General features: G+C 46.3%; 1 protein-coding gene across 2 annotated transcripts in view; it reads left to right on the forward strand.

Moving 5' to 3' along the window:
- Positions 1-4,420: 4,420 nt before the first annotated feature.
- The window catches only part of CC2D1A (coiled-coil and C2 domain containing 1A), a 49,583-nt gene continuing 34,465 nt past the window's right edge, over positions 4,421-19,538 (forward strand). Inside the window, exons 1-4 of one of the 2 annotated variants that reach the window (XM_030196897.1) lie at positions 4,421-4,592; positions 12,728-12,872; positions 13,315-13,424; positions 13,505-13,570. In XM_030196897.1, the coding sequence (XP_030052757.1) occupies positions 12,728-12,872; positions 13,315-13,424; positions 13,505-13,570 (321 nt within the window). In that variant the 5' untranslated portion in view covers positions 4,421-4,592. The remainder of the gene's footprint in view (positions 4,593-12,727; positions 12,873-13,314; positions 13,425-13,504; positions 13,571-19,538) is intronic. The other variant, XM_030196898.1, reaches the window with a different exon arrangement.

Genomic DNA, 19,538 nt, shown 5'->3' on the forward strand with positions numbered 1-19,538 from the left:
AGCCCTACTCCAAGCCCCTGCGTTAGGCCTTCCTGATGTGGAGAAACCTTTCTCATTGTATGTCCATGAGAGACAGGGGGTTGCTCTGGGTGTGCTGACCCAGATGATGGGATCCTGGCAGAGGCCTGTTGCATACCTGTCTAAACAGTTGGATGGAGTGGCTAAAGGATGGCCAGCCTGCATGAGGGCCATTGCAGCAACAGCCTTACTGGTCCAGGAAGCTGATAAGTTGACCTTGGGGCAAGAACTGGTTGTTAAAGTCCCCCACGCAGTTCTTACCCTCATGGAGTATAAGGGCAATCACTGGTTTACAAATAACCGTATGGTTAAGTACCAAGCTAGTTTGTGTGAGAATCCACGGATACACCTGGAAACAGTGGCTACATTTAATCCTGCCACTCTTTTGCCAGCATCTGAGGGACCACCAGATCATGACTGTATCCAAACCATGGATGAAGTGTATTCCAGTCGACCAGATCTTAAAGATGTTCCATGGAGGGACCCAGATGTAATTTATTTCACAGATGGAAGTAGTTATGTGGAGAACTCCAAGCGACTGGCAGGCTATGCTGTGGTGACAGAAGACAAAGTGATAGAAGCAAGGGCCCTGCCCCAAGGAACTTCAGCCCAGAAAGCAGAACTTGTGGCCCTCATACGAGCTCTGGAGTTAGCAGCAGGACTGGTAACCAACATTTATACTGATTCCAAATATGCCTTCACAACTCTACATGCTCATGGAGCTTTGTATAAGGAAAAGGGACTCATAAATGCTGCAGGCCAACCTGTTAAGTATGGATCTGAAATACTTCAGCTGCTAGAGGCTGTGTGGGCCCCTAAGAAGGTAGCTGTCATTCATTGCAGGGGACACCAAAGAATAGATACTCCAGTGGCCCGAGGGAACCGCCATGCTGATCGGGTGGCCAAGGAAGCTGCTCGAGGACCCCCAGCAAGTACTGTGACTCCCCTGTTCCAAATCCGACTGCAAGAATGGACACCTATATATACCCAAGTGGAAGAGAAATGGGCTCAAGAAGAAGGTGCAGTAAGGAGACCTGATGGTTGGTTACATCTCCCTGATACCAGAGTTCTGGTGCCACGCCACCTAGCTTGGCCTGTAGTGTCTCAAGCTCATGACCTATCACACTTAGGGAAAACAGCACTAGCCCGCCTACTCAGTCGAGTAGTGGTGCTGGAAGGATTGGATAGTCTGGTTGCCACTGCCTCTGCCCGATGTACTCTTTGTGCCCAGAATAATGCCCGCCAGGGACCCCGTATTCCACCAGGAGTTCAGTCTAGAGGACTAACACCCTTTGAGTCCCTAGTTATAGACTTCACAGAAATGCCCAGGAGTGGTAGGTTCCGATACCTCTTAGTCATGGTCTGTACCTTTTCTGGGTGGGTGGAAGCATATCCTACAGTCACTGAGAAAGCCACAGAAGTAGCTCGAGCCCTCCTTAGGGATGTCATCCCCAGGTATGGACTGCCCCTTGCCATAGGTTCAGATAATGGTCCCGCCTTTGTTGAAGCTACACTTCAGGCCCTGTCCCGCGCATTGCGCATTACCTGGAAATTGCATTGTGCCTACCGTCCCCAGAGTTCAGGGCAGGTTGAGCGAGCAAACAGAACCTTGAAAAATAGCCTAGCAAAGATTTGTCAGGAAACCCAATTGAAATGGCCACAGCACTGCCACTAGCCCTCTTCCGCCTCCGATGCACTCCAACTAAAGGAACAGCCCTTTCTCCCTTTGAAATTGTGTATGGGAAGCCCCCAGCCATTTTACAGGGAATTAAGGGAGACATAGGGATTTTAGGGTCTGCCCAGGTGCAGGAGCAGGTAGCCCTCCTGGGTAAGATAATTTCTGAGCTTCAGTCTTATGTGAGAGAAATAAACCCTGTCCCCTTCCAGGCTCAGGTACATTCCTTCCTGCCAGGGGATAGAGTTTGGGTGAAAGACTGGAAGCTCCAGCCTTTGGGGCCCCGGTGGAAAGGACCTTTACTGTTTTGCTTTCTACCCCTGCAGCTGTGAAGGTCGCAGGGATTACTCCATGGGTCCATTGGTCTCGAATTAAGTCTGCTGACCAGACTGAGCCCAGCACGGATCAGACGGAGCCTAAACAGTGGAGAGCAGAAAGTGATCCAGCGGAGCCATTGAAGTTGCGCTTGACCCGAACCAAAGAATCTACTAGCTGAAAAGAAGGGTCAACTGCATACTGCAGGAGCGGCTGAACTTCGGCTTCATACTGAGACTCTTTCTTGCCTGATTCTGGCTTTCTTGGAATTTGAAAGCTTGATCCTTATCAGTTGAGGGTCTATCCCAACTGGTATAAGAACTCAAAGACTGAGAACACTATATGAGAGTAATCTGTGATTAGCACAGACTGTTGAAATATTACTGCTTAATTAGTTTGCTGTATTTGTTTTAGATTAGGAAGAAAGAAAATGTTATTCCTAGTTAGGACCACTATAATCTCCAGAGTCTGAGTTGTGAGACTTATCTCTGCATAAGCTGATTTTAGTCTCAAAGGGGGGAATGAGGCAGTGAGCAAAAGAAATTGAATAATTCTGAGAAATCATATGAAGGGTTAATTTTGTTTAAAGGTGCTCAGATATTATTTTAAATTCTCAGTTCTGCTAGCAAGTGAAGGAATGTTATCTGGTTTAGGTTATTTACGTTTGCCGGGCTGGGTTAGAAAGGTCAGAGACAGGAATTTCTTTCAACCTTGTGAGTGATGGATTGCTAAGCAAACACATGTATTCTATTATGAGCCGGTATATAGCAGGCTGTTTGTTTAGGATTAGTTTAAAATGCTTAGAAGAAATACTGTTTAGAGAGAGGCAATAGATTAGTATTTACAAGTTTTTGATATTTAGAATATGTCTTATAAGAAATACTGATTCTGTGTAAATTAATAAGGTTTGTGTCTGTGTAGAATATCTGTTAAATTCTGTATTACTCTTTGTCTGCTGTTTAAGACTGCAGTTGAGGAGATCAACATGTGGTTTGACTTAGCCATAGTTCTGGCTGGTTCAATGTATAAGCTGATAGGTGAACGAGGTCAGGGCTAGTTAGCTCTCTTCTCCTTGATTAATTATAAGCTAAGTGTAGGACTGGCCTCCTGAAAGAAATAACAGACCATAGCCGTATGCTATTAATAAGATTAGCCTTTGACCCCTTTAATGAATGCCAGAGTCCAGTAAGCATTTAAGCTATAGATGAGAAATCAATCATGATGAGAAGATAAGAGTCCTAGTGCCATATTGTTTGGCTTGAGGGGCCCCAGGTTAGAGGTCAGTTTGAGGAATACCAAACCTATGTAACTGATATTTCAAAAGTAATGATTGGTTGAGGCAAGGTGACCAATCTATTCCTTAACCAATTGGGAGTAAAGGGGGCTAGGCTAGGCTGGATAGAACAGTATTTAAGTGGGAGAAGAAGCAGTTTATGTCAGAAGGAGCTCAGAAGAAAGAGAAGGACAGAAGGAACAGATAGAAGAAGGAGAAGACACAGAGAGCTGAGAGAAAGACACAGAGAGCTGAGAGAAAGAGAAGAAGAGACTTAATGCTGATGTCCTGCTTTGTTTGCTGGCAAATAAAGAAGATTTCTCTCTCATTCTGGTGTGTGCTGTCTGACTCCTGAAGTATCACAAATTCCTATCTCAATTCCTGCAACAATCATATGAACAATACTGGTGCCAGCAGGGTTCCCACGCCTGTTGGTCAACATTTTACAGGACCAGGACACTGTACCAGTGACTTCACAGTGAGAATCCTGAAAGGTAACTTTAAAACCATACAAGAACCTAAGACCTTTGAAGTCAGAATGATTGAATATTTTAACACCCAACAGAAAGGACTTAACAAGGATCTGGGGTTCCTAGCCCATTAAACCATAAAGCTGTATGTCTCTGTTGATCACCCTCCCCTCACCTATCCACACCCATCCTGTTAGAATATCAATGATATGCTTTGATGTCCCCATGCATACCTCCGACCCACCCCCATCCTCCCACCCTGTCAGACTGTCATAGTAATGCTTGAATGTTTTCACTTATATACACTGTCAGCTAGCACATTTGCTTATTTCCGATCTGAGGAAGAAGGGCAACCTTCGAAAGCTAATCAAGAAATGTATTAAGTTATGTCCAATAAAAAAGGTATCATCTTATTTTCTTTTCCATGTTTTATTTTGTTTGATTTCTATTGATAACCTTAAGAGTGGACTAACACGGCTACCACACTCCTGGACGCTCTTGGAAACGTCAGATTGGGAGGCGTGACTGAGAGGAGGGGCGGACCTGAATTGTGCACAGCGACTGACGGGATTTGTAGTTCATTCAGGGCCCAAGGAGCTTATCCAATCTCCTAGTTCTGGCCCTGTCACAACCGTAAAGCGCATTCTGTCTTCTCTTTGCGTCTTTTTGGCATGTGCCGTAAAGCAGCGACCTGTTGACTGGTGGCGACCCGAGAAACCCGGAAGCGGGTGGTGGTGACGGTGATCTGAGGCTCAGGTCTGTGCGCCAGCGATGGAACCGTTGGAACCATGAACAGAAAGAAGAGGAGCCGCGGCCCAAAGTGCAAGGGGCGGCTCGGCAGGTCAGATGGAAACGGAGAGGGTGGAAATAGAGAAGAGGGGTAGAGGTTGTGGGAAGATGGAAATGGAGCTAGAGGATGTGAATATATTTTGGGGAGTGGGAATATATGTTTTGTTTTCCCGGGTGGAAAGAATGGAAATGTATTTGCTGGGGTGGGAGGATGGAAATGGAGGTTGTGGGGTGGGATGCAGAGAGGATGGGAATACATTTTGGTGAGTGGGACTATATGGGTTTTTTCTGGGTGGAAAGAATGGAAATGTATTTGCAGGAGTGGGAGGATGAAAATGGAGCTAGAGGAGTGGGATGCGTGGAGGGGAGGATGGGAATATATTTTTGGGAATGGGCATATATGTTTTTTAGTTGGTGGAAAGAATGGAAATTTTGGGGGTGGGGCGGATAGTTTTGTAGCAGTGTAGAGGGAGCAGAACATATTTTTGAATGGATTTGCGAGGGTGTATCTCGCCATAGAGGGAAGTGAGGGTACTGAATGTATTTGTTGCAGGGGAGCTGCTTTTAGGTATGGCTGAAGGGATGCTGGATATATTTGTGCCAGGAGGGGATGGGAATGTATTTTGGGTTAGAAGTATGGATACATTTGTGGGGTGGGGTGACATCCAGGTTATCTTAGGTGTTATATCAACCTTGTTAATAAACTTGAAATTTGAGAAGGAGGGGAGGATCAGATTGTATTTTCAGGTGCAGAATATATTTGTGTGAGGGGATGGGAATGTATTTAGGGATGTTGGTGTGGATATACTTGTAATAGAGTATCTGGGCGTGGGGGAGGAGTACTACTACTACTACTATTTAGCATTTCTATAGCGCTACAAGGCGTACTCAGCGCTGCACAAACATAGAAGAAAGACAGTCCCTGCTCAAAGAGCTTACAATCTAATAGACAAAAAATAAATAAAGTAATCAAATCAATTAATGTGAACGGGAAAGAAGAGAGGAGGGTAGGTGGAGGCGAGTGGTTACGAGTCAAAAGCAATGTTAAAGAGGTGGGTTTTCAGTCTAGATTTAAAGGTGGCCAAGGATGGGGCAAGACGTAGGGGCTCAGGAAGTTTATTCCAGGCGTAGGGTGCAGCGAGACAGAAGGCGCGAAGTCTGGAGTTGGCAGTAGTGGAGAAGAACAGATAAGAAGGATTTATCCATGGAGCGGAGTGCACGGGAAAGGGTGTAGGGAAGGACGAGTGTGGAGAGATACTGGGGAGCAGCAGAGTGAGTACATTTATAGGTTAGTAGAAGAAGTTTGAACAGGATGCGAAAACGGATAGGGAGCCAGTGAAGGGTCTTGAGGAGAGGGGTAGTATGAGTAAAGCGACCCTGGCGGAAGACGAGACGGGCAGCAGAGTTTTGAACCGACTGGAGAGGGGAGAGGTGACTAAGTGGGAGGCCAGCAAGAAGCAGATTGCAGTAGTCTAAATGAGAGGTGACAAGGGTGTGGATGAGGGTTTTGGTAGAGTACTCGGAAAGAAAGGGGCGGATTTTATGGCTGTTGTAAAGAAAGAAAGGACAGGTCTTGGCAATCTGCTGGATATGAGCAGAGAAGGAGAGAGAAGAGTCAAAGATGACCCCAAGGTTTCGAGCTGAGGAGACAGGGAGAATGAGAGAGCCATCAACAGAAATAGAAAACGGGGGGAGCGGGGAGGTGGGTTTGGGGGGGAAAATGAGAAGCTCGGTTTTGGTCATATTTAATTTCAGGTGGCGTTGAGACATCCAGACAGCAATGTCAGACAAGCACGCTGAAACTTTGGTTTGGATGCAAGGTGAGATATCAGGGGTAGAAAGGTAGATTTGGGAGTCATCAGCATAGAGGTGGTAGGAAAAGCCATGGGATGAGATTAATGAACCAAGGGAAGAAGTGTAGATAGAAAAGAGGAGGGGACCAAGAACAGAACCCTGAGGTACGCCGACAGGCAGAGGGATAGAAGTAGAAGAGGATTCACCAGAGTGAACACTAAAGGTGCGGAGGGAGAGGAAAGGACAGAGAAGATGGGAATATGTTTTGGGGGGTGGAGAATTGGAGGTGAATGTAAGCAGAAGGTGTAGCAGCAGAGTAGATAGTTAAGGAATCTGTTTCCATCCAGGCTGCCCTGCTTAACTGTTGGCTTTTGCTGTTGCTCTTTTCTCCATGTCGTGTCTTCAGATGGGATAGTTTTAACCTTATTGTGACAGAAGTGAATCTGTCTTATGCTGGAGATTTATTTCATTCACCACACATAGTACAGACTAGTCAAGCAGATCAATCCAGAGAGTTTCGGGTTATACCTATCTACCAGCAGGTGGAGATAGAACACCAGAGTTCTGGAACATAAGACCAAGGAGGTTTGATAAAAGGAGACAGTGTGAGCCTATCTGGCACATTTGGGCTGAAGCCAGTACATAAGTATTGCCATACTGGGCAGACCAAAGGTCCATCAAGTCCAGCATCCTGTTTCCAACAGTGGCCAATCCAGGTCACAAATACCTGGCAAGATCCCCAAAAAGTACAAAACATTTTATACTGCTTATCCCAGAAATAGTGGATTTTCTCCAAGTCCAATTTATTACAATATTCGAGGTGCGGTCACACCATGGAGCGATACAAAGGCATTATAATGGCCTAATTTTTGTTTTCCATGCCTGTTCTAATAATACCTAACATTCTATTTGCTTTCTTAGCCGCAGCAGCACACTGAGCAGAAGGTTTCAACGTATCAACGACGACACCTAGATCCCTTTCTTGGTCGGTGACTCCTAACGTGGAACCTTGCATGATGTAGCTATAGCTCGGGTTCCTCTTTCCCACATGCATCACTTTGCACTTACTCACATTAAACGTCATCTGCCATTTAAGCGCCCAGTCTCGTAAGGTCCTCTTGTAATTTTTCACAATCCTTCTGCAATTTAACAACTTTAAATTTGCTGACGACACAAAGTTATTCAATTACCTCACTAGTTTCTCCCATCTCTAGGTCATTGATAAATATGTTAAAAAACAGCGGTCCCAGCACAGACCCCTAGGGAACCCCACTAACTACCCTTCTCCATTGAGAATACTGACCATTTAACCCTACTCTCTGTTTTCTATCTTTTAACCAGTTTTTAATCCACAATAGAACACTACCTCCTATCCCATGACTCTCCAATTTCCTCTGGAGTCTTTCATGAGGTACTTTGTGAAACGCCTTATGAAAATCCAGATATACAGTATCAACCGGCTCACCTTTATCCACATGTTTGTTCACTCTTTCAAAGAAATATAATAGATTGGTGAAGCAAGATTTCCCTTCACTAAATCCATGCTGGCTTTGTCTCATTAATCCATGCTTTTGAATATGCTCTGTAATTTTGTTCTTTAAAATAGTCTCTAGCTTGTCGCCCTATCAATTTCATTGTGTTAGGTATACGAAGATGGCGGCAGCAGCATTGGGGAGAATTAAAATCTCCTTGAGTGGAGATCTGTTTTATGCCATTTCCTGTTATCAAACCTCCATGCATGAGACCCTGTGCAGCAGCCTCACTTTCAGTAGTCTCTCTACCTAGCAGGTGGATGAACATAACCTGTGTAGCTTTTGGTTGCTTCTGGCTGCCGGCTTATTGTACAGGTTCAGATGAACGCTGGGATCCTCGGTGGGCTTGGGGTACACCTGGTGGAGCCAGGTCCCTCCCCTTCCCCCCCCTCCACTGCTGTTGTGTTTAAAATAGAGATCATCTCCTGCCTCTGGGTGGGGGGGCGGGGGGGAACAACAAAGAAAGCCTGACACTGGCTGAGGCCCTTTTAAAAAGAGCCAGCAGTGCTATTTAGCAGTTGGGGTTGAATTTCCTTTCATTGCTCTGCCTCTGCTAACATCTCTTCTAAACATGTATTTCTGTGCTTTGCTCTGATGGCCACTTCTGTCAGAACAGTTAAACGCTGCTCCTGGTGTGGGAATTTGAAAGCAGCATCGGGGACTTGTGTCTCTTTGTACAGCATTCCTTGGGTCGAAGTTTGCTGCCAGGACAAGAAGTTGGAGTCCTCCTTAAAGCTATCCTTTGAAGTGGCTGCTTTGTGCCTGCAAGCCACGGTTTGTGGCTCTTACGTGGCCCGTGCTTGCTTAAGTTGGGTTCAAAAGAATTCCTCTACTGAGGAGTTAATTCAATCCCTGTCATCCTTGGAGGTGGGATTGGCCTATTTAGGAGACATATTGTGTGAACTGAGAGCTTCTGCTAAGGAACTCTCTTTGGCAGTTATAGCACGGCTCTGGATTGGGCATTGGAATGCAGACACGGTGTTCAAGTCTCGGTTTGCGACACTTCCTTTTCACAACAAGCTCCTGTTTGGGGAGGATTTGCAAAAGCTTGTAAAAGATCTGGGAGATTCCAAAGGCCCAGTGCCTGCTAGAAGATAAGCCAAAAGCTTAGTTCTGTCCTCTGTCTCGGTCCAAGTTCCAGGAAGCAAGATGGTACAAGATTGGGCACCTTTCAGAGGCCACAATTCCAGCAGAAGTAGCAGTCCTTTTGGAGAGACAGACATGCTTCAACGTACAATGCCTGGTTGGCCCCAGCCACCTGTGCCTCCCAATGATGGGGTCTCAGTCCATTTCTCAGAGCTCGACAGCAGGGCATGGTTGTCTCTCTTTCTAGAGGAGTGGATTAAGATTACATCAGACCAGTGGGTCTTGGAGGTGATCAGAGACGGTTATAAGTTGGTGTATACTCATCCTTTGGCAGATTGTTATCTGGAGTCTCTATTCAAAGCCTCTATTCAATCTACCCTCAGTGATCTCTGCGCTTGGGCACTGTGCAGGAAGTGCCTCTAGAGGTGGGGCAAGGCCGCTATTCTATCTGTTTCGTGGTGCCAAAGAAGGGCAGTTCTTTTCGTCCTGTGCTCGACCTCAAGGAAGTCAACAAGGCTCTCATGGTCAGGCATATTTGATTTGGTCACCTCATCAGTGTTTCTTGCAATTCTCTGTGCTCGGAAAGCACTTTGTTTCAAGCCTTACTGTTTGGGCTCGTGACAGCCCCACAAACCAGCTCCAAGATGATGGTAGTGGTTGCTGCCTTTCTTCGGTGAGAAAGCATCTGGGTCTATCCTTACCTGATGTTTCAGCAGGAAGAAGGAATGTGGCGTGAAGGCCTTAGATGCTCTTCTTCAGCCTTGGCCAGCCTGCTCCTTTTTCTCTTTCTGCCGTGGCCGAAGGTCAGCCAGATTCTCTTCTGTCTCTCATCATCTGGGACCAGTAAGGGAAAGCACTTTGTTTCAAGCCTTACTGTTCGGGCTCGTGACAGCCCCACAAACCATCTCCAAGGTGATGGTAGTGGTTGCTGCCTTTCGTCGGTGAGAAAGCATCTGGGTCTATCCTTACCTGATTTTTCAGCAGGAAGAAGGAATGTGGCATGAAGGCCTTAGATGCTTTTCTTCAGCCATGGCCAGCCTGCTCCTTTTTCTCTTCCTGCCGTGGCCGAAGGTCAGCCAGATTCTCTTGTGTCTCATCATCTGGGACCAGTAATTCTAGTGGCGCCAGAGTGACACAGAAGGCTGTGCTATGCAGAACTGATGCAGTTGCAGGTCAATAGCCCTCTTCAGCTGTCGAACCAGAAGGTCTCCTGGTGTAGGGTCCACTGATTATGGAGGATTCCTCCCCATTTGGTTTTACGGCTGGCTCTTGAGAGCACAAAATTGAGGAAGAAAGGTTATCCACTTAATACGTTACTCCAGGCAAAGAAATGGTCGACTTCAGTTGCTTATGGGACAGTTTGGAGAACTTTTGAGGCCTGGTGCTCTTCCATGGGTGTGGTGCCATTGTTGGCATCTTTGTCTCACATTCTGACATTTTTGTAGGGTGGCCTTGAGGATTTGGCCTCGAATGAAAGTTCAGGTGGCAGCCTTACCTTATTTTCCAGAAGTCTTTTTTGGCGGCCCATTTGAACATGGTTCAGTTTCTGCAAGGGGTTAACCTTTTGTGCCATTGTCCACCAGGCAGTCGGTCTGTCTATCTTGGAGTCTTAACCTGGTGTTGCAGGCCTTCTAGAGGGGGTCCTGTTTGAGCCCATGGATAAGTCCTCCTTAAAGGATCTTACACAGAAAATGTTTTTTCTAGTGGCCATTGCTTTGGTACATGTCGGAGTTGTAGGCGCTATTGTGTCGGGACCTATTCCTCCGGTTTATGGAGGCTGGAGTAATGATTGGGACGGTTCCATCTTTACTGCTTAAGTATTTCATTTAAATCAGACGATTTCCCTCCCCTCTTTCAGCCTGGAGTATTACCCAGAGGAATTTTATTCTCTTTACTGTCTGGATGTGTGCAGGATTCTTGTCCAGTACTTGGAAGTCACCAATAAATTCCAGCATTTGATCATCTTTTCATACTGTTCGCTGACTGCAATAAGGGTAACTAAGCTTCTAAAGCTACTGTTACATGGTGGCTTAAGAAAGTCATCTCTTCCACTTATTTGTTGGCAGGTAAGACCCTGCCTTTGCATCTCAAAGCACACTCTACAAGAGTGGAACTAATGTCTTTTGAAAAATCTCAGTGTATTTCTATTGATGAGATTTGTAGATCAGCTACATGGTCCTCAGTTCACACTTTTTCAAGGCAAAGCATTACCGCTTGTATGTTTTGGCTCGGGGTAATTCTGCCTTCGGAGCCTCTGTGTTGGCTGCTGTGTTCACTGCAGGGTAGGCTAAGTTGTTCGCACTGTTCGGAGTTTGGGTTATTCAGTTCTTTCTCCAGAGAGGCAGTATATTTCTCTCCTTCCATCTATCTTTACTGCTTTGTTATTGAAAACTAGTAAAAAATGCCCGTTTCTTAAGGGAAGGAAACGGGTGCTAGCAAGGCCACCCCCCACCCTCCCTCGCTGTTCCAGACTCTGCCCTCCCTCTGTTTTCACCCCCCCTCCGTGTTACGGACCCCTGTACCCCCCTTCCGCGACCCTGTCGACCCCCCTTCTCGGCGAAAACCGTCCCCCGCCGCCGGGGGACCCCAACCCCCGTCAGCCAAAGTCCTGTGCAGGCCTTTGCGGTGTTGCTTCCTCAATGATCTTCTGTAGAGGTTCCTCTGCGTGCATCTGATGTCAGACGCACACAGAGGAACTTGAACAGAAAATCATTGAAGAAGCAACGCCGCGAAGGCCAGCACAGGACTTCGGCTGACGGGGCTTGGGGTCTCCCATCAGCACAGGTACTCCACGGCGGTGGGGGACGGTTTTCGGCGGGAAGGGGGGGGTACAGGGGGCCGTAACGCGGGGGAGGTGTTGAAATCGGAGGGAGGGCGGAGTGTGGAACTTGGTGGGAGGTGCGTGAGGGGACACGGGGTGTTCATGCTCGTCGGGTGGGGGGGGCGGGTTGGTGATGCGGCGAGGGGGGGGGGTCTGTGTTGCCCTGCTCCCTGCAGGGAGCGGCGCACTGACAGCTGATTCCCAGGCAGGAGGAGGAGTAGGGAAACACTCCTCCCCTTGCTTTGGAATCAGCTGTCACTGAGGCCAGTGCGTGCCTGCCTGCCTAGCAGACCACCTCTGAGGGAGGCACGGTCTCAGGCACATTAGAAGGTTGGAGGTGAGAATTATTATGTAGGATAGAGGCTGCTGCATAGGGTCTTATGTAGCAGAGCTCTGGTGTTTTCTTTATCTCCACCTGCTGGTAGATGGGCATAACCTACAAGTTTCTGGATTGATCTGTTGGGAATAATGGAAAGAAAATTATCAGGTAAAATCCACATTTTCCTTGGCTATGACACTTCTATTACTAGTGCTTGTTTTGTGCTTTTCTCCTATCCTGTGGGGAGGTTGTGTTTCATTGAAACTCTTCCTGTATCTGCTGTTTGATCTGATCTTTTGCACTTGGGAGTGACCTTGGAAACAGCAGCAGGCAGAAAGGAACAGGAAGGACAACTCTTGAGTCCTAGAAGACGTCACAGACTTCTTGTACTTATGTAGTCACTTCTCAGCCTTTCTGTGCTTGCAGCAGGCCTGGGCACAACAAAAGCTTGTAGCTATACCCTCTGTAAAGCTAAAGAAGGTGTGAAGGCTGAAGTATGCTGAATACCTTGTGCTGTGATGTACCAGCTGCATAACACGGCTCTGACTTAATGTTTCTTGCGTGGGCAGCTTTTGTCTCTGGATGTTCTGGGACTCGAAAAGATGGGCTCTGATTTGTCTCCTGCTCTCCCATAGATGGGTCTGCTCCTGGATTTCTCTCCAGAAGGAATGATGATGGGCAGCCATGATGAGGATGTAGAGAGTGATGGGGATCTGGAAGCAGAGCTCTTGTCCCTGACTGGAGAGAAATCAGCTGGGAGAGAGAAGCCCAGAGGGAAAGGTAACTCTTCTTGAATTGGCAGGAATCTTAATTCACAACTAGCAGATGATTTTATTTTCTACTTAGATCAACACCTGACTTAATCTAGTCCAGTCATGGTCCTTGGTTGGGTGCTGCATATTAGGCTTTGACATTTATTGCTTTGCTATAACCTCTTCAGGCCTATTGGGGTGGTGAATGCTGGCTCCACAGCATTTCTGACCCCAGCTGTGTACTGAGTCTTTATCCTTCCACTTGCAGCCAGCAATAGAAAGATGGGCCTGAGCCATAGCTGGCAGGATCTTGAAAACTCTCTCTTGCTTATCTCACCAAGTGGCCTAGCAGGGCTTGTTAGATGTAATAATTATTTGGGAGGTTAACAGGAAGGAACAACATAGGTCCTTGGGCCTCACATTTTCATGAGATGTACAAATCCTTGAATGACTTGTTTTTCTACTTGCAGCTCCACTGCCCATGGAGCACATCGAGAGAATGGCTGCTCTGTGCATGAAGGATCTAGATGAGGACACCGTGGAAGATGATGAGGATGTAGAGGCAGATGAGGACCTGCTGGTGATTTGGGGTCTCTTAGCGGATGGGAGTATTAGAAATTTGCATGCTTGATTTCTGCTCACTTTTTGTTTGATTTGTAGGCGGAGTTGGGTGAAGTATTAGGAGAGGGCGACACTCCTGCACCTTCGCACCCCACATCAGCTCAGGTATGAGGAGAGACTTGCTGAACTAAACATGTATACTCTGGAGGAAAGGAGAACAGGGGTGATATGATACAGACGTTCAAATATTTGAAAGGTATTAATCCGCAAACGAACCTTTTCCGGAGATGGGAAGATGGTAGAACGAGAGGACATGAAATGAGATTGAAGGGGGGCAGACTCAAGAAAAATGTCAGGAAGTATTTTTTCACGGAGAGAATAGTGGATGCTTGGAATGCCCTCCCGCGGGTGGTGGAGGAAATGAAAACGGTAACATGCGTGGGATAAGCATAAAGGAATCCTGTGCCGAAGGAATGGATCCTCAGGAGCTTAGTCAAGATCGGGAGGCGGGGCTGGTGGTTGGGAGGCGGGGATAGTGCTGGGCAGACTTATACGGTCTGTGCCAGTGCCGGTGGTGGGAAGCGGGACTGGTGGTTGGGAGGCGGGGATAGTGCTGGACAGACTTGTACGGTCTGTGACAGAGCCGGTGGTTGGGAGGAGGGGCTGGTGGTTGGGAGGCGGGGATAGTGCTGGGCAGACTTATACGATCTGTGCCCTGAAGAGCACAGGTACAAATCAAAGTAGGGTATACACAAAAAGGAGCAAATATGAGTTATCTTGTTGGGCAGATGGACCGTGCAGGTCTTTTTCTGCCGTCATCTACTATGTTACTATCCAGCTTATAATCGAACGAGAAAAACGCCCAAGTTCCGACCTAAATCGGGAGATGGACGTTTATCTCACAAAAACGAATAAAGCGGTATAATCGAAAGCCGATTTTGGGCGTTTTCAACTGCACTCCGTCGCGGATGCGGACAAAGTTTATGGGGGCTTGTCAGAGGTGTGGCGAAGGCGGAACTGGGGCGTGGTTATCTGCCGAACAAAGATGGGCGCATTTCACCGATAATGGGAAGAAAGTATGCGTTTTTACCTAGAATTTAGGACACTTTTCCTGGACCCTGTTTTTTCACGAATAAGGCCCCAAAAAGTGCCCTAAATGACCAGATGACCACTGGAGGGAATCGGGGATGACCTCCCCTGACTCCCCCAGTGGTCACTAACCCCCTCCCACCACAAAAAAATGATGTTTCACACATTTTCATTTTCACCCTCAAATGTCATACCCAGCTCCCTGGCAGCAGTATGTAGGTCACTGGAGGAGTTGTTAGGGGGTGCAGTGGACTTCAGGCAGGTGGACCCAGGCCCATCCCCCCCTACCTGTTACAATTGTGCTGCTTAATGCTTATTAGTCGTCCAACCCCCCCAAACCCACTGTACCCACATGTAGGTGCCCCCCTTCACCCCTTAGGGCTATAGTAATGGTGTAGACTTGTGGGCAGTGGGTTTTGAGGGGGATTTGGGGGGCTCAACACACAAGGGAAGGGTGCTATGCACCTGGGAGCTCTTTGACCTTTTTATTTGTTTTTGTAAAAGTGCCCCCTAGGGTGCCCGGTTGGTGTCCTGGCATGTGAGGGGGACCAGTGCACTACGAATCCTGGCCCCTCCCACGAATAAATGTCTTGGATTTATTCGTTTTTGAGCTGGGCGCTTTCATTTTCTATTATCGCTGAAAAACAAAAACGCCCAGCTCACACATTGTTGAATAAAACATGGGCGTCTATTTTTTTCGAAAATACGGTTCGGTCCGCCCCTTCACTGACTCGTTCTCGGAGATAAACGCCCATGGAGATAGGCGTTTTCGTTCAATTATGCCCCTCCATATGTCTTTTGGATTCAGGTTGAGCGTATGGCTGTGCCGCTTTCTGTGGCATTCATATGCTGTTTAGGCTATGAAAAAGGCCCATGTTCTCTGACCTGGGTAAGCTGAAGGATCTTGAAGGTAGTGATACCGACTGCTAGCTGGAATGTATGTTTAGCAATGTAGACAGAATAGGTGGGCAAGCTGGATGGGCCAGTTGTTACTGTTCACAGTGGGGGTAATTTTATGACATTTATATGTTTAAGATTCAACAGTTTTTGTTTTTTTATTGATGACACACACATAAAATACATCTTGTCTCGTAGCTCATCTGACAATACAAACAGGTCACTTAAAAAAACCTTGGTAATCATTGTAGCCACACTGAACACGACATGCCATCAATATTTAGTACCTTCGTTCTTGCATCCCCCCTACCTTCCCCACTCCTACTAGTGTCCCTTAATGCAAAAAAAAAAAAAAAGGGGGGGAGGGGAAAAGGGGCCTCACCCAGCCGACACCTCAGCAGCTACAGTCTCTTATTTTTCTTATGTTTGATCCTCTCATTTGTTTGCAATGGAGCATCCTGACTCTGCCTCCCCAATCCTCTGGTTAGAAAGAGTTCCAGAGCAGACTTCTGGCCCGGTGCGGAAGGGATTCAATATAAACGTCCCATACTGTTTGAAATAATTTTTGTCTTTTGGGGGTTTGTCTAGCGTATTGGCGCTCCAAAAGCATCAGAGCATATAATCGATTTCTCCATGTCCAGAAGGATGGCACTTCTTCCCCAACCCAAACTCCCAGAATCACTTTCTTCCCCAGGATTCCAGCTTTCCTAAGAAGCAAAATATATGATCTTTTCCTTATGTAAAATGCTTCGTAATTATCTAGCAGCACTGCTGCCGGGGAAAGCGGTATGTCACAACCTAACAATCTCTCCAGATTGCCAAACACCGCCCTCCAAAAAACCTGGGTCAACCGGCATTCCCAAAAAGAGTGAAAAAAGGAGTTTGATCCCTGTTTACATTTCTGACACACCAGGGTCTCCACCGCCCCTATCTTGAATAAACGGTCCTGAGTAAAATATGCTCTATGTAAAGTTCGGAATTGGCACTCCCTCAAGGCAGCATTCACTGTGATCTCAGGAATTCTCTTTATTAGTTTTAATGGCTCTATACCCATACCTAACCCCCCCAAGATCTCGATCCCACCTTGTAGTAAGATCTATAAATGTCCTATTTTGGGATTTCAGCTGTAGTGCTTTATGTAGTCCAGATATTGAAAGGCCTCCCTCCCAAAATTTATCGAAAAAAACCTGAATCCTCTCTCCCAAGGATGGAACTAGAGCCCTCCGATCCAATGAAGACACATAATACCGTAGTTGTATGTAGGCCAACATAGCTCTCTGCTCTACTGTTCTGTTCGCCTGTAGGACCTCCCAAGATATCAATCTGCCCTCCGAGTCTAAAACATGTTGTAGTAATGAAATTCTTTTTGCGGCCCATCGACTAAAACTAGCGTTTTCCCTCCCCGGAAAAAACTGCACATCGCCACCTATCGGTAGCTGGTCCGACACATCAACCCAGCCCCCAAGGAGCAATGCCAAAAATCTCCAAGTCTGACGCAACAATCTTAGTACCACACTCTTCCGCAGCCATCTCGGAAGTGAACCTTGCGAACAATGCAACAAAGAGTTACTATGCTAGGGGGAATAAAATGCCGCCTCATAACTTCAGGTGTGTAGCTCTGCTCTTCTAGGATCCAATCCTCAAGATGGCGAAGCAAACAAGCATAATTATATAATGAGAGGTCCAGAATACTCAGCCCTCCATGTTTCCAAGATCCCAATAAGTGTTTAAACTGCATTCTCGGCTTCCGGCCCTCCCAACAAAGAGAAGATATCAGCTTTTGCAAGACCTTAAGGTCCCGTTTCAACAATCTAATTGGCAACAATTGTACAATGTAGAGCCATTTTGGAAATACCATATTAAATAATTGTATTCTGCCATAAGTCGAAAGAGGAAAATGCTGCCAATTCGCCAACGTGGACTTACAATGATCCAACAAAATTGTTATGTTTACTTTATAAAGCATCTCTGTACTACGAGATAGCTGAATACCAAGATACCAAAATGAGGTGAACTCCCACTTTACCGGGAAAGAGCCTACCCAATTTTCGCCTATGGCAGACTCAGTGGGCATTGCTATAGATTTGTCTAGGTTAAGACCGAAACCAGAGTAATTTCCATATTCTTCAAAACATTCCATTAGTGTTGGAAAAGAAACCCGAGGATCTACCATGTGCACCAATAAATCATCTGCAAATGCCAAAATTTTAAATACATGAGAGCCTATCTTTACCCCTTTGATGTCAGGATTGCTCATAATATCTCTTATTAAGGGGTCCATAGTCAATATAAAAAGCATGGGCAACAACGGGCAGCCCTGTCTAGTTCCACGGTGTATCTCAAACTCTGAGGATATTACACCATTTACCTGGATCCTGGCTTGAGGAGAATTATGCAGTGTTTGAAGTGCCTCCAGAAAAAAAACCCAAGAACCCATATCTTTTTAAGACCGTATAAAGAAATTCCCAGTACACTCGATCAAATGCTTTTTCAGCATCAAAGCTCACCAGTAAAGATGGTGCCTTTATCTTTTCCACGTACTCCATGGAGATCAAGAGTTTTCACATATTGTGTGCTACTGTGCGCCCCACCACAAATCCAACCTGCTGTTCCGAGATCAACTTTGGGAGTATTTTAGCTAATCTTAGGCATAATCTTTGCGAAAAGTTTGGTTTCCACGTTCAGTAGAGAGAGAGGCCTGTACGAGGATGGCTTTTCTGGGTCCCTTCCTGGTTTCAACAACAACACGATTTGAGCCAAATGGAGCGACAGGGGGAGGGTTCCCTCTACTACGAACTGTGTAAAATAGGATTGCAATGTTGGAAGGATTGAGGGGAATAACAATTTATAAAATTCGGCTCTGAAACCATCTGGACCCAGTGCTTTAAACAAAGCGCTCTGTTGAATTACTAGGCCTACCTCCTCTCTCGTTATAGGCTGATTAAGTTTATTGACCTCCCTCTCACTCAACTTTGGCAAGTCCAGATTTTCTAGATAAAGATCTCCGTTCATAGGTTCTTCCCGCGGTTGCCCATAGAGCTGTTGGTAGTAGTGGCAAAAAACTAGCTATTTCCTTATCGGTGTGTACTAACCTGCCATCTTCTTTTTCTATTTAGCGATAATACGTGTCTCTCCTGATTGCTTTATCAAATGCGACATAAGCTTCCTTGATTTGTTACCATGCAAAAATAGTTGATAATATCTCGCTGACTTCATTGCCCTTTCATGCAACAACTCATTTAGAGTTGTCTGAAGCGTGAGTAAAAGGCTACGAACCTGGGCTGTGGGACTTTTCCCATATTGAACTCTGACTTTGGCTACCTGCTGCTCTAAGCGCAATATCTCCCTATCCCTAGATTTCTTTTTAAAAGAAGAATATGCCAATATCTCTCTACGTAGTACAGCTTTAGCAGCCTCCCAATACAAAACCGGTTGTTTAAATTCCTCATTATGAAATTGATATTCTTCCCATTTCTTCAATAGGTGTTCCCTAAACATAGGGTCCCTATATAATTTCTGAGGGAAGCGCCAGATGAATTGTTGACCTCCTAATTTCCCATATTCCAAAGAACACCACACAAATGCATGATCGGAAATACCATATGGACCTGTGACAGTTTAAAGTCTGCATAATTTTTTGTTTTTTAATAGGTGAGGATACTCCATTGACATTCCAGGATATCAATTTAACCTTTTTCATAAAGTTTAGCCCAGCATGGCATACACCCGATCCAATGTGCTATGATCGCCAGCAAGCCGTCCCAGCGAGCAGCTTCCTTTCAATCCACTGTATATCTAGTAGCCAGTCGTGTCGCCCCCCCCCCCCAGAAAAAATCCCCCCCCTCCGAATCCAAACAAGGATAAAAACAAAAATAATAGTGGCCAACCTTCTCCCCATCCCCTTCCCCAGTCCCTTCCCTCCTCTATACATGAAACATAGCAAAATTACCAAACACATCCCTTTTCCCACCCTTGCTGCGTGTACCACCCTCAAACCCATCCCCCTGAATTTGTCCAAAACCCTCAATGGACTGAGGTCCGTTTGAGATACCTCCCTCCTCCGATCGCCTCCCCCACCCTCCTTGATCATACCCATAGCATACCCTAAAGCTAACATATACATCAGTTTTCTCTCTTTATAACTCAA

Source organism: Microcaecilia unicolor, chromosome 3 (genome assembly GCF_901765095.1).
Source record: "Microcaecilia unicolor chromosome 3, aMicUni1.1, whole genome shotgun sequence".
Lineage (NCBI taxonomy): Eukaryota > Metazoa > Chordata > Amphibia > Gymnophiona > Siphonopidae > Microcaecilia > Microcaecilia unicolor.